The 12550-nt window shown below is 41.3% G+C and overlaps 1 protein-coding gene across 1 annotated transcript in view; it reads right to left on the bottom strand.

The window, feature by feature from the left end:
* The window catches only part of cntnap2a (contactin associated protein 2a), a 109447-nt gene that overhangs the window by 33921 nt on the left and 62976 nt on the right, over positions 1–12550 (bottom strand). Inside the window, exons 12-14 of the mRNA XM_029696647.1 lie at positions 8835–8991; positions 6072–6199; positions 1072–1242 (exon numbers count right to left, since the gene is read on the bottom strand). Of these exons, the coding sequence (XP_029552507.1) occupies positions 1072–1242; positions 6072–6199; positions 8835–8991 (456 nt within the window). The remainder of the gene's footprint in view (positions 1–1071; positions 1243–6071; positions 6200–8834; positions 8992–12550) is intronic.

Below are 12550 nucleotides of genomic sequence, written 5' to 3' on the forward strand. Positions count from 1 at the left end.
AGCCACTATGCTGCCCTAAAATGGCAAAACGCAGTAACTACGAATTTGGTAAAAAAATCTTTGATCTGTTGTAATGGCCAGGTATATTATCTGAGTAATGTGCTATTTACTTTCCTGACCCAAGAACAAGCCAGTTGGTCAGAATATACAATGGATTATCAGAAATTACTGTCTGTCTAAACAGAAAAATACAGATTTTTCAGCCAAATAAATTACTGTGTTTTGCCTGTGTAGGGCATTATGGTTAAATAGCCATCTCATCATAAAAGAACCGTAGCTAAATTTGATCCCCTGGAATTTAACATTCTCAATCTGAATATGATTGAATGCCCATTTAGACATTTAATTTCAGTCATTCAAGTATAGTCGCATAAAGCACATGACATGTCAATCATCGCTTTAGAGCCATATAGAGCGATATAGTACCGGTACCCCTTGTATATAGCCTCGTTATTGTGTTACTTTTTATTCATTTTTACTTTAGTTTATTTGGTAAATATTTTCTTAACTCTTCTTGAAAGGCACTGTTTAAGGGCTTGTAAGTAAGCATTTCAAAAGAACTTGCTGTATTCGGGCACATGTGACAAATAAAGTTTGATTTGACTTGATTTGAGAACTGAGAGGGAAGCTGTCAGGGAATTTTTTTAAAGTCTGAATAGAAATGTTTGTGGTTTTTTTCAATGTTCTAATACAGTGTTCAAATAACAGTGTTCTAATACAGTGTTCAAATAACAGTGTTCAAATACAGTGTTCTAATACCGTGTTCTAATACCGTGTTCTAATACCGTGTTCTAATACAGTGTTCAAATAACAGTGTTCTAATACAGTGTTCTAATACAGTGTTCTAATACAGTGTTCAAATAACAGTGTTCAAATAAGTGTTCTAATACAGTGTTCTAATACAGTGCAATAAAGAGAGGAGGGTTGAAGAGGGGAAAAAGGGAAGTAATTGAAAAAGATGAAAGAGAGAGAGAACAAGCCAGAGAGGCCAATGAAAGGAGTGTAAAAACGGAAGAAGCCACAAAACTAAAGAGTGTGCTAAATGAGAGAGAACGAGGTACAGTCACTTACATTTGAGTTCGAGGCGTATGAAGTCTGTGTTGCCGAGGTTTTCCAGGAACACTCCGTAGGGAGCGCTGGTCTTGAAGTAGAAGGAGATATCAGCGCTGGTCTCTCCCTGGAAAGTGGAGAAATGCAAGTAGGAGGAGGGCGTGGTGAATGATGCTGCGTTCCAGTAGTTACCTGGGAAAAAGGAGGGGAAATGCAGGGGAAAAGGAGGGGAAACACAGGGGAAAGAAGGGGAAACACAGGGGAAAAGGAGGGGAAACACAGGGGAAAAGGAGGGGAAACACAGGGGAAAAGGAGGGGAAACACAGGGGAAAGGAGGGGAAACACAGGGGAAAAGGAGGGGAAACACAGGGGAAAAGGAGGGGAAACAGGGGAAAGAAGGGGAAAAGGAGGGGAAACACAGGGGAAACACAGGGGAAAGAAGGGGAAAAGGAGGGGAAACACAGGGGAAAAGGAGGGGAAACACAGGGGAAAAGGAGGGGAAACACAGGGGAAAAGAAGGGGAAACGCAGGGGAAAAGGAGACGAGAAAAATAAGATGTCAGATGACCTTTGGAGGAACAAAAGCTCATGGCATGGGATTCAGCTTTGTATTATCTATGTCTTTCTCTTTCTCTTTCTCTCTCTTTCTCTCTCTCTCTGCATCTTTCTGGCAGGAGGAGGGGAAAGATGACAAAGAGAGGTAGTGTGAGAGAGAGAGATAGAAAGAGAGAGAGAAAGAGGGATGCAGCATGTATTGTATGTCGTTATCTGTTCAGTGAGATCTGTGTGAAACTTCAATCTAAAGACTTCATTCACACAGAGAAACTTAAGAGACTGTGTGGTTATTTGTAGGTGTGAGTGTGTGTGTGTGTATGTATGTGTGTGTGTGGGATGGCAGATAAATCTGTCACTTCCAGCCATGCCCTGAATAACATTACATCTGCCCCTCCCTCACCCCTTCTGTCTCTCTCCCCCTCTTTTTTAATCTCTTTCTCTCTTTCCCTCTATCCCTCTCTGTTTCCCCCGCTCTCTTTAAGCCTCTCTGCTCTGGGACGGGATGTGATGCTTGGCAAGAGGAGGAGTCCAGTGCTTTTACAGAGGAGGGCTTATCGCACTGCCCCAGAAGCCGCACGCACAAGCATAAGTACGCGCAAGCACACACACACGCACACTTGCCACCTACTGGGCCCGTTTTATTATTTGAAGTCTTTGCTATTTAATTACGATTACCCAGAGGCAGACATGGCTAAAGAATAGGGTGAACTTGGGACCCGATGCAAGAGACTCACACACACACACACACACACACACACACACACACACACACACACACACACACACACACACACACACACACACACACACACACACACACACACACACTCAGGGCCTGTCCTGGCTGTTCAGCTGCCCTAGGCGAGACAAGCTCCTACAAGAACAGTCCAAGTAAGCAAAATGACATTGTAAGACGTCTAAAATACATATTTTTCCAGATGTTGAAGTTAAGTTCAATTTTGGTTCTGAATCAAAGACAAAAATACATATTTTCCGGGCTTTGAAATCAGGTACATTTTCGGTTCTGAAGGAAAGTTTAAAATAGGTCATTTATAGACGTCTATGTTTGTGCCAAATCAAGGCTGGTCCAGACTTGACAAAATCTGAACCAAACATAAGATGTCCAATTAGAGTCAGCATCGGTCTGTGCTTACTGAGGTATAGCCTACGTCAGGGATGGGTAACTCTAGTCCTCAGGGGCCGGACTGGTGTCACTTTCCCCATCCCTAGCCAACACAGCTGATTAAACTAATTCCATTCTAAACTGAAGATCAGGATTAGTTAGTTATTGGTGTCAGATGTGTTAGCTTGGGCTGGGACAAAAGTGTGACACCAATCAGGCCCCAGAGGACTGGAGTTGCCCATCACTGGCCTACAGTGTCGCCTGAAATAACATTTTAGGAATGCCCATCTATGTGGTAGACATACTGTGTAAAACACCAAGAAAAGACGTCTGGTCCGGATAGGACCAAAAAAAGACGTAGGCATCGGTCCGTGCTTACACTGGAATGTTATGAATGCCCATCAATGTGGTAGGCCCTCCGTTTGTAAAACAGGCCATAGCATTGGCTTTATTAGTCCTGATTCCTGTAACTAATCAATCAATGGCTATTTAAGCTCTGAATATCAGCTACCCAACTTTATCAGGAGGAGTTATCCTGAAGCTATTTGCAATGTGTTGACACAGCTAGAAATGCAGAAATATAATTTTTTTTCACCATGATCAGCTTGTCAAAAAAATTGACGGATAAAAACTTGAAACCACTGATCATGACAATAGGGTGAAACTCCTAGACAACACTTGTGGTTGTCCATTCCATACTGTCCATTTTACTTTGACCTGTTTTTGGATATGTTGTCTGTTAATTAACATGTCAGTGCATTTTTAATTTGAATGGGGCGCCATTTAGGTTAGGCTATTTGATCGGAGAAACCTACATGATGTAAAAAATATCTGTCACATTACATTGTCATCCATTTTATCTCGTCTGTAGGCTACAGAAAATGCCACATACTCTTTCTACCATATCCTGTATCTGCTACATGATTTATGTTAGATTCTTTTTTTTACGTAACATTGGTGGAGCGCTGCAGAGATGTGTCTCTCCAACAGCACCCTGGAGAGGCACGCTGGGAACGGACAAGATAATTATTTTGAATCCTTGCCATTGACAAAGTGGGCACTGCTTATCATAGGGCGGCATCAGCACTTACCTAAAAAGCCCATATGCCACTGTTTGAGAGAAATTGTCATTGTTTTTGGCCAGAATTAATTATGTGAGGTATTTATTATGTGCTGTTGGAGGTACCGTCTTGGTCTGTTTAGCTCAGAAAATGCCGCCCTCGTCGATCTCCCGCCATAAGAAGACCCATAATCCTGCCTAATGAGAGGGCTGGGCCCTGCACACACCCACACACAAACTCTTTCAGCTATGACTGAGGGTCGGGTCCTTTGTCCCTACATCATGTGGACATGGTAATGATAGAGTTCGAAAGGGTCAGAAATGTTTTATCCTTTCTTTCCTTCATTCTTCTGTTCCTCTCTCCTTTTAAGTGTGTATAATTGAGTTTGATTTTCTATTCCTTTTATGAAAGGCCTCTAATTGTATTGCTCTGAAGAGAAAAAGTTCAAAAGTTTGACAAAAGACCCTTAAGGTGATTGACACAAAAGATACACGTTGAATTGCGTATGTGGGCGCGGGTGTGTATGAGCGCGTACACACTCACCCTTACACACACGCAACCATGCGCACGCGTGCACACACACACACTTTGGTGCAATTTTCACAAGTACAGTGCCTTCAGATAGTATTCAGACCCCTTGACTTTTTTCAAATATTGTTACATTACAGCCTTACTATAAAATTTATTAAATAAAATATTTTCCTCAGAAATCTACATACTGAAATACCTTATTTACGTAAGTATTCAGACCCTTTGTTATGAGACATGAAATTAAGCTCAGGTGCATCCTGTTTCCATTGATCATCCTTGAGATGTTTCTACAACTTGATTGGAGTCCACCTGTGGTAAATTCAATTGATTGGACATGATTTGGAAAGGCACACACCTGTCTATATAAGGTCCCACAGTTGACATTGCATGTCAGAGCAAAAACGGAATTGTCCATAGAGCTCCAAGACAGGATTTCTGTAGCATTGAAGGTCCACAAGAACACAGTGGCCTCCAAGTTTGGAGCTCTGTCAGAGTTACCATCGGGTTCTTGGTCACCCTCGATTGCTGAGTTTGGCCGGGCAGCCAGCTCTAGGAATAGTCTTGGTGGTTCCATAGTTCCTCTGTGGAGATAGGAAACGTTCCAGAAGGACAATCATCTCTGCAGCACTCCACAAATCAGGCCTTTATGGTAGAGTGGCCAGACGGAAGCCACTCCTCAGTAAAAGGCACATGACAGCCCGCTTGGAGTTTGCCAAAAGGCACCTAAAGGACTCTCAGACCATGAGAAACAAGATTCTCTGGTCTGATGAAACCAAGATTAAACTCTTTGGCCTGAATGTCAAGCGTCACATCTGGAAGAAACCTGGCACCATCCCTACAGTGAAGCATGGTGGTGGCAGCATCATGCTATGGGGATGTCTTTCAGCGGCAGGGACTGGGAGACTAGTCAGGATCGAGGGAAAGATGAACGGAGCAAAGTACAAGACGATCCTTGATGAAAACCTGCTACAGAGTGCTCAGAGTGCGAAGGTTCACCTTCCAACAGGCCAACGACCCTAAGCACACAGCCAAGACAACACAGGAGTGGCTTCGGGACAAGTCTCTGCTTGTCCTTGAGTGGCCCAGCCAGAGCCTGGACTTGAACCCAATCGAACATCTCTGGAGAGTCCTGAAAATAGCTGTGAAGCAACGCTCCCCATCCAACCTGACAGAGCTTGAGAGGATCTGCAGAGAAGATTGGGAGAAACTCCCCAAATACAGGTGTGCCAAGCTTGAAGCATCATACCCAAGGAGACTCGAGACTGTAATTGCTGCTTCAACAAAGTACTGAGTAAAGGATCTGAATACTTATGTAAATGTGATATTTCCTTTATTTTTTTACATATTTGCAAAAATTTCAAACAAACTTTTTTGGCTTTGTCATTATGGGGTATAGTGTGTAGATTGAGGGAATAATTTTTTTATTACATTTTACAATAAGGCTGTAACGTAATAAAATGTGGAAAAAGTCAAGGGTTCTGAATACTTTCCGAAAGCACACTGTATACAGTATTGCAATGTGAAACATGTATTTCTACATGAAACACTGAATAAGTTTGTTGAAAAATTCACTATGATTTAGTGTGTTATACTTAATCATTTGAAAATATGCTTAGAGTTTTGAAACAACTGCCTTTTTGATAATCTGTTTCGAGTTTTGTACTAAACATTTTGAAAATGTACCACATACTTTTGAAAATTGCACCAAAGTGACTGAAAAAAACGAATAACAACTTCATGGGCGGAACTCACGGTCTCCTTGACAACGGAGCGGCCCGACTGTGAGCTTTGCCTCTGAACCCAGCCTGTTGGTGTCACCCACGGCAACCTGACTGACTGGCAAATGGTCCTTATACACCAACAGACCACTGTCCTCTCTCCTGGGGAGAAGAAAGAACAGATGAAGGAAGAGAGGAAAAGGAGGAGATAGTATTTTTCTATATTATTAATCTTGCAAAAATATAACAAATATTATGGAATGAAGAAAAGGGAGAGAGATAGGGGTAAACTTGTAAAGCGTTAACGTTTTAAATAGATGGTCTTTGTTCTGAAGCAGCCTGTATTTGTCCTTATTATCTGCTTGTTGTTCTCTGTCTTTTATGAGAACTAATATATGGAGGACACGATGGGAGTCAAGTGTGTGTGTGTCATGCCAACTCTGTGTGTAATGAGGGGAAATAAAGATGTGTGTACTATAGATCACATACTCACTCAACCGGAGAAAAAAACATTAATACACACAATATTAATGGAAAGAGGGAGAGAGAGAATAACACTCATCTGTTATCGTAACAAGAGAAAGAGAAAGAGAAAGAAAGAGAGAGAGGGTGTTGTGAAGCGAGAGGGGAGAGTAGGAGAGGGAGGGGGAGGAAGAGAGACAGAAGAAAAGAGAGAAGGAGAGGGTAATTCAGAAAAGGACAGAGGGAGAAAAAGAAAGAGTAACTAGCAGCCATACATTATTCTAATGAGAACATCCATCAGGTGTTTTAAAGGGTTCAGAAACACAATGTTTTGTTATTATTGGAGGAGAGGGGGGACATCACTCACTGCTTCAACACACAGCCTTTTATACACTAACCTTGTTGTTTCTATGTGTAATATTTATATCACACACACACACAGTCTTGTGGGGACTTCTGGTATAGTTAAACACGTTGTCATGACTATCCACGAGAATCCAAATAGGTCAGATCAGGTTTGATATGAATAACTTCAATCAGACCCCCTCTCACCCGTAGAGGCGGAAGGAAATAACTAGTGGGGATTAACAACTCACATCCTGGTGTAAATCAAGGGAGTAGATCCAGGCCTGCACTCTCCAAATTCACTAAAGGAATGTGCTTTGTCTCAACAGACCTTTTTCCCGCTGAAACTCTAACACGTTCAAAAGCAACTACTGGAACAATATTTCTAACATTGAACGTAGGGAATGGTCAGAGGCGATCTATAGAACACTAACGTCCTTATGTTGGTTATTTTGTGATGTCAATAAAAATGTTAGAAAGGAAATATTGTAACTTGGAAAGTATACCCACTACATATATGAAGTTTCCATACTATGCGTTGTGCATGTAATATGAAAAAATATGAAAGTGTTTTTGTTAAGAGAGGGATGTGATTTGAGAAGCTATAAGAGATCATTTTTTCCCATAAACTTTGCACAGTGAGTAGTTACCGCCCGGAATGAGGTCAAGGAGTGTGCCAGCCTGCCGGAACCGCCCCTTTCCACCAAATTGTATAAATGATGGGTTAAGAAAAAACACATTGGACCAGAAATGCTTGAAGCGGCAGCTACATGTTTAAAATGGTTTGAACTTTCAATCTCAACACGAGGTGAAGAAAAAAAACTCACCTCTCAGACAATCACTGGAATGGCTGATTAGCTGTCCTAAGTAAAGTATTTTTGAAAGCAAATTTAAGTAGGACCATCCTGTTACTCTGCTCAAACCCTCATATTACACTACTCTCATCACCCCACTTGGGAACCATCGATACGTCTGGCTAGCCTATCTTCAAAGAAGCAACTTCAAGAAACATTTCAGACAATCAGAGCCTTACAAGCATGCTGTGAAAAGGCCCAACCCCCTTCCAAGGCTGCCCTGTTCATCGAGAGATCCCCGGCGAACCCAGGCATTTCACGTAAAAACATTCATGATTTCTTACTCAAAGCGGGCGGCGGTTCGTGTGCAAAGTATATGGTTACTGTAGGTGAAAGTAGTTTCTGAATGTCCCAATGTTAAGTATCTCTGTCCCTCTCCATATTTTCTTTAACAAGCAGCCATGTTGTTGTCATTCCGCTAGAGACCTGTTTTCAGTGTATTAAGTCTCCAGTCAATAACCGGTGCAGAGTATGTATGTTTATCCTGTTTTCCCATTTAATTAGCTAGTAAATAAATAATTAAACCAATTTGTTTAGTACTGAATCATTAGTATGGCTCAGGTTTTTGCAGATGCAAGGAGGTTACAACTGTTCAGAATGATTATATAATACGAGGTTATGATTAATAAGTTGACTGTTTATAGATGTGATAGGTAAAGACCTTTTAGAGTTTAACTCGGGAGATTGTAACTCTTTAAAGAACTGCTCTCGTGGTGCCCCAGATCCTAATGAGTTAATTATTACATTATTAATTTAAATGGGTAACAATTAAACATAGTTAGTTAATTTGATAAATAACAGTCTTCAGATTAATGTTAAAGTCAAGTCACGACTACGTGACTTGACACACACACACACACACACACACACACACACACACACACACACACACACACACACACACACACACACACACACACACACACACACACACACACACACACACACACACACAAATGTCAGTTGTTACAGTATGTCTGATATTTGTCTCAAACATTGTTCGCCCCTGCTGCTGTTTTGGTTGGACCAGGTACCTCTTGAAAAATAGATTTTTATCTCAATGAGACTAACCTGGATGGTTAAATAAAAATAAACACACACACAGTACCCCATTCCACGCCAACCCCTGTACTCACCATTGTTTGTGGTCAGCGTCACAGTTACAGTCATATTTGGGGTCAGTGCAGTTCCTGTCAATACCACAGGAACACTTCTGTATCCCTGGCCCTGATCCTCCCCAGTAGAAATGTTTCTCACTGCTCCTACCCACCCACCATGTGTAGGGGGTCCCATCTAGAGAGACACAGACACACACAGGGATATTAGTATAAGACATATACACACACACACACTTTTTAAGATTCCAAACCAGTCCCAACGCCAGTCTGCTGCCTGGTTCATGTCTCTTTAAATGTGTGTGTGTGTGTCTATGAGGTGGGGGGGTCACTGGTCTGTAATAAGAGCCGTAATATTGTTTTATTCAGATGCCCCGCTCTGTAGAGTAGAAAGATATGCATAATATCTGGGAACAGCACAATAACACACACAATATGAGACTATATGAGATAGGAGAAGATTGCTATTCTCTTTATTTCTAATAAAGGGCACAATATACGGATATAGATCTTCTATTCTGTTGTGATAAATATAAAATGCTATGAATATTATAATCCGAGACACAGTATAGAGAGGAGATGAGTAAGCAAAAGCAATGATAATCTCTGAAACACACAACATCTCTCTGTCTCACCTTAGTGGCACACAGAGCTTCATTCAAAAATGCTATACAGTATATCCAGTTTCAGAAATGTTGGCAACCATCACTCCTGTGTTCCAATGGCACGTTGTGTTAGCTAATCCAAGTTTATCATTTTAAAAGGCTAATTGATCATTAGAAAACCATTTTGCAAATATGTTAGCACAGCTGAAAACTGTTGTCCTGATAAAAGAAGCAATAAAACTGGACTTCTTTAGTTGACTATCTGGAGCATCAGCATTTGTGGGTTCGATTACAGGCTCAAAATGGCCAGAAACAAGTAGCGTCTGTGACATTAATATATTTTTACAAATAATAACTAAATACAGTTATATAATATCTGTTTGTAAAACATTTACATTTGACATTGTAGACATTTAGCAGATGCTCTTATCCAGAGCGACTTACAGTAAGTGCATTCATCTTAAGATAGCTAGTGTGTGTGTGTGTGTGTGTGTGTGAGAGTGTGAGTGTGTGTGAACGTGAGTGTTTTTGTGTGTGTGTGTGTGTGTGTGTGTGTGTGTGCATTCGTACACGCGCGCTCATATACACTTCCAGGTGCTCAATTCAATGTGGGTCTTTTGTGTCAATCACCTTAAAGGTCTTTTGTAATGAACATTTTTGAAACATTATTTTCAACTTTTTCTCTTGAGAGCAATATAATTAGAGGCCTTTGATAAAAAGAATAGAACATCTGACTAAATTATACACCTATTAGACTATTAACGGGGCAATATAAATTCATATGTATTACCCATTGTTTCTTAAAGAATATGTCTTATAAATTCCACTTAGTTCAACTGTCTTACCCCATCAAACTAAAATATAAGCTTGTCCAATGTATACTAGAGAAAATGTAAACAAACACTGTATACCCTCAAAACATGGTTACAACTGTAATTTTTGTCCTTGCCTCCATAGCTATCTATGACTTTGAGAGTGGTTACATTTCCCCAGCTCATCCCTCAGCTTTTTACAAAAACAGTGTCAGGGAGGGCACTTTGTTATTGTTTCAACTGCTGATTGTCCCCTTTAAAATGAGAGAGTGTGTGTGTGTGAGAGAGAGATAGAGAGTGGTTGTGAAGAAGTCCTCTGTTCTCCTCCCTAGTGTGCCTTTTAACAAATTCAACTTCAAAACGAGAGTTTAGAGCCTGTCTCTCCTCTATTTTCTCGCTGTGTTCATCCCTTCCCTCTTGTCACAGAGCTAAATCCCCCTGCAAACACCTCAATCCTTCACAGGAGAAGAAGTAAGAGAAAAAAAGGAGAAAAGAAGAGAGGGAAGAGAGACGTGGATTGATAACAGCTGTTGTATGGTGTAGCTCCTCTTTGGGAAGCTCCACTACGGTACTTAGCCCGACAAAGCTTTATCTGTCTGCTAGGCTAACACACACACACACACACACACACACACACACACACACACACACACACACACACACACACACACACACACACACACACACACACACACACACACACACACACACACACACACCACATAACACATTGAGAGTGAATGTGTGTGTAAGGCCAGCTAGTTGTGTGTTTGCAGTAATATACGAGGGACAGCAGATCAATACAGGCAGCATGCCCCATGGGCTGCCTACTTACTGGAAATACACTGGGACATGAGCAGGATGAGAGAGAATTTTTACAGTGTGTGTGTATGTATGGGTGTGTGTGTGTATGTATGGGTGTGTGTGTGTGTATGTATGGGTGTGTGTGTGTGTATGTGTGTGTGTTGCCACCCACTGTCATTGCGGTTAAGGACAACAGTGTCTGAATGAGCTGGAAACAATCTTCTCTAGACGCCATTAGGGTTCTGATGGCTGGGGTCTGCTGCCTCTGACAGGTATATGAAGAGCAGGTGCAGATACCAACCTCTTAGGGCTAGGGGGCAGTGTTCAGAAGTTTGGATAAATTACGTTCCCAAAGTAAACTGCCTGTTACTCAGGCCCAGAAGCTAGGATATGCATATAATTGGTAGCATTGGATAGAAAATATTCTGAAGTTTCTAAAACTTTTAAAATAATGTCTGTGAGTATAACAGAACTGACATGGCAGGCAAAAACCCGAGGACAATCCATCCAGATTTTTTTTGTTTGAGGTCACTGTTCATTTCAACGCTTGTCTATGGGATATACAAATAAATAGCTACCAGATTGCAGTTCCTATGGCTTCCACTAGATGTCAACAATCTTTAGACAGAGTTTCAGGCTTGTTTTTTGAAAAATGAATTAGTAGTTGTAGTTTTTCAAGGTGGCTCTCATTTTGACTGTAGTCTTGTGGCGCGCGTGGATGAGTGCGCACACCTCGTTATTTATCTCCGGTATTGAACATACTACATGCCGTCTTAAATTTTATCGTTTATTTACATATTAGGGTACCTAAGGATTGATTAGAAATGTTGTTTGACTTGTTTGGACGAAGTTTATTGGTACCTTTTCGGATTCCTTTGTCTGCATGTTGAACGAGTGGAACGGGTGGATTACTGAGTCAAACGCGCCAACTAAACTGGCTTTTTTTGTGATATAAAGAAGGACTTTATCAAACAAAACGACCATTAGTTGTGTAGCTGGGACCCTAGGGATTACAAACAGAGGAAGATCTTCAAAGGTAAGTGATTTATTTTATCACTATTTCAGATTTTTGTGACGCCTCTGCTGGTTTGGAAAAGGTTTTTAATGCTGGTGTATGTGGGGTGCTGTCCTCAGATAATCGCATGGTATGCTTTCGCCGTAAAGCCTTTTTGAAATCTGACAACGCGGTTGGATTAACAAGAAGTTAAGCTTTTAAATGATGTAGGACACTTGTATGTTCATGAATGTTTAATATTACAATTTTGTAATTTGAATTTGGCGCGCTCCAGCTTCACCGGATGTTGTTGATTTTGATACCTTCAGCGGGATCTGTGCGCTAAGAGGTTTTAAAGTTCCACTGGCCTGCCACTCCAACAGGGATACAAACATTATGGCTGCCCTTATGGCTCTGATGACCTGCAGTAGCACTCTGCAGGTGCATGATCCTCCTGACAGGGATAGGAGCACTACAGACGCCGTTTTGGATCTAATTGCTTGGCTTGATCTCTATGGCAGG

This window comes from Salmo trutta, chromosome 2, assembly GCF_901001165.1.
Source record: "Salmo trutta chromosome 2, fSalTru1.1, whole genome shotgun sequence".
Taxonomy (NCBI): domain Eukaryota; kingdom Metazoa; phylum Chordata; class Actinopteri; order Salmoniformes; family Salmonidae; genus Salmo; species Salmo trutta.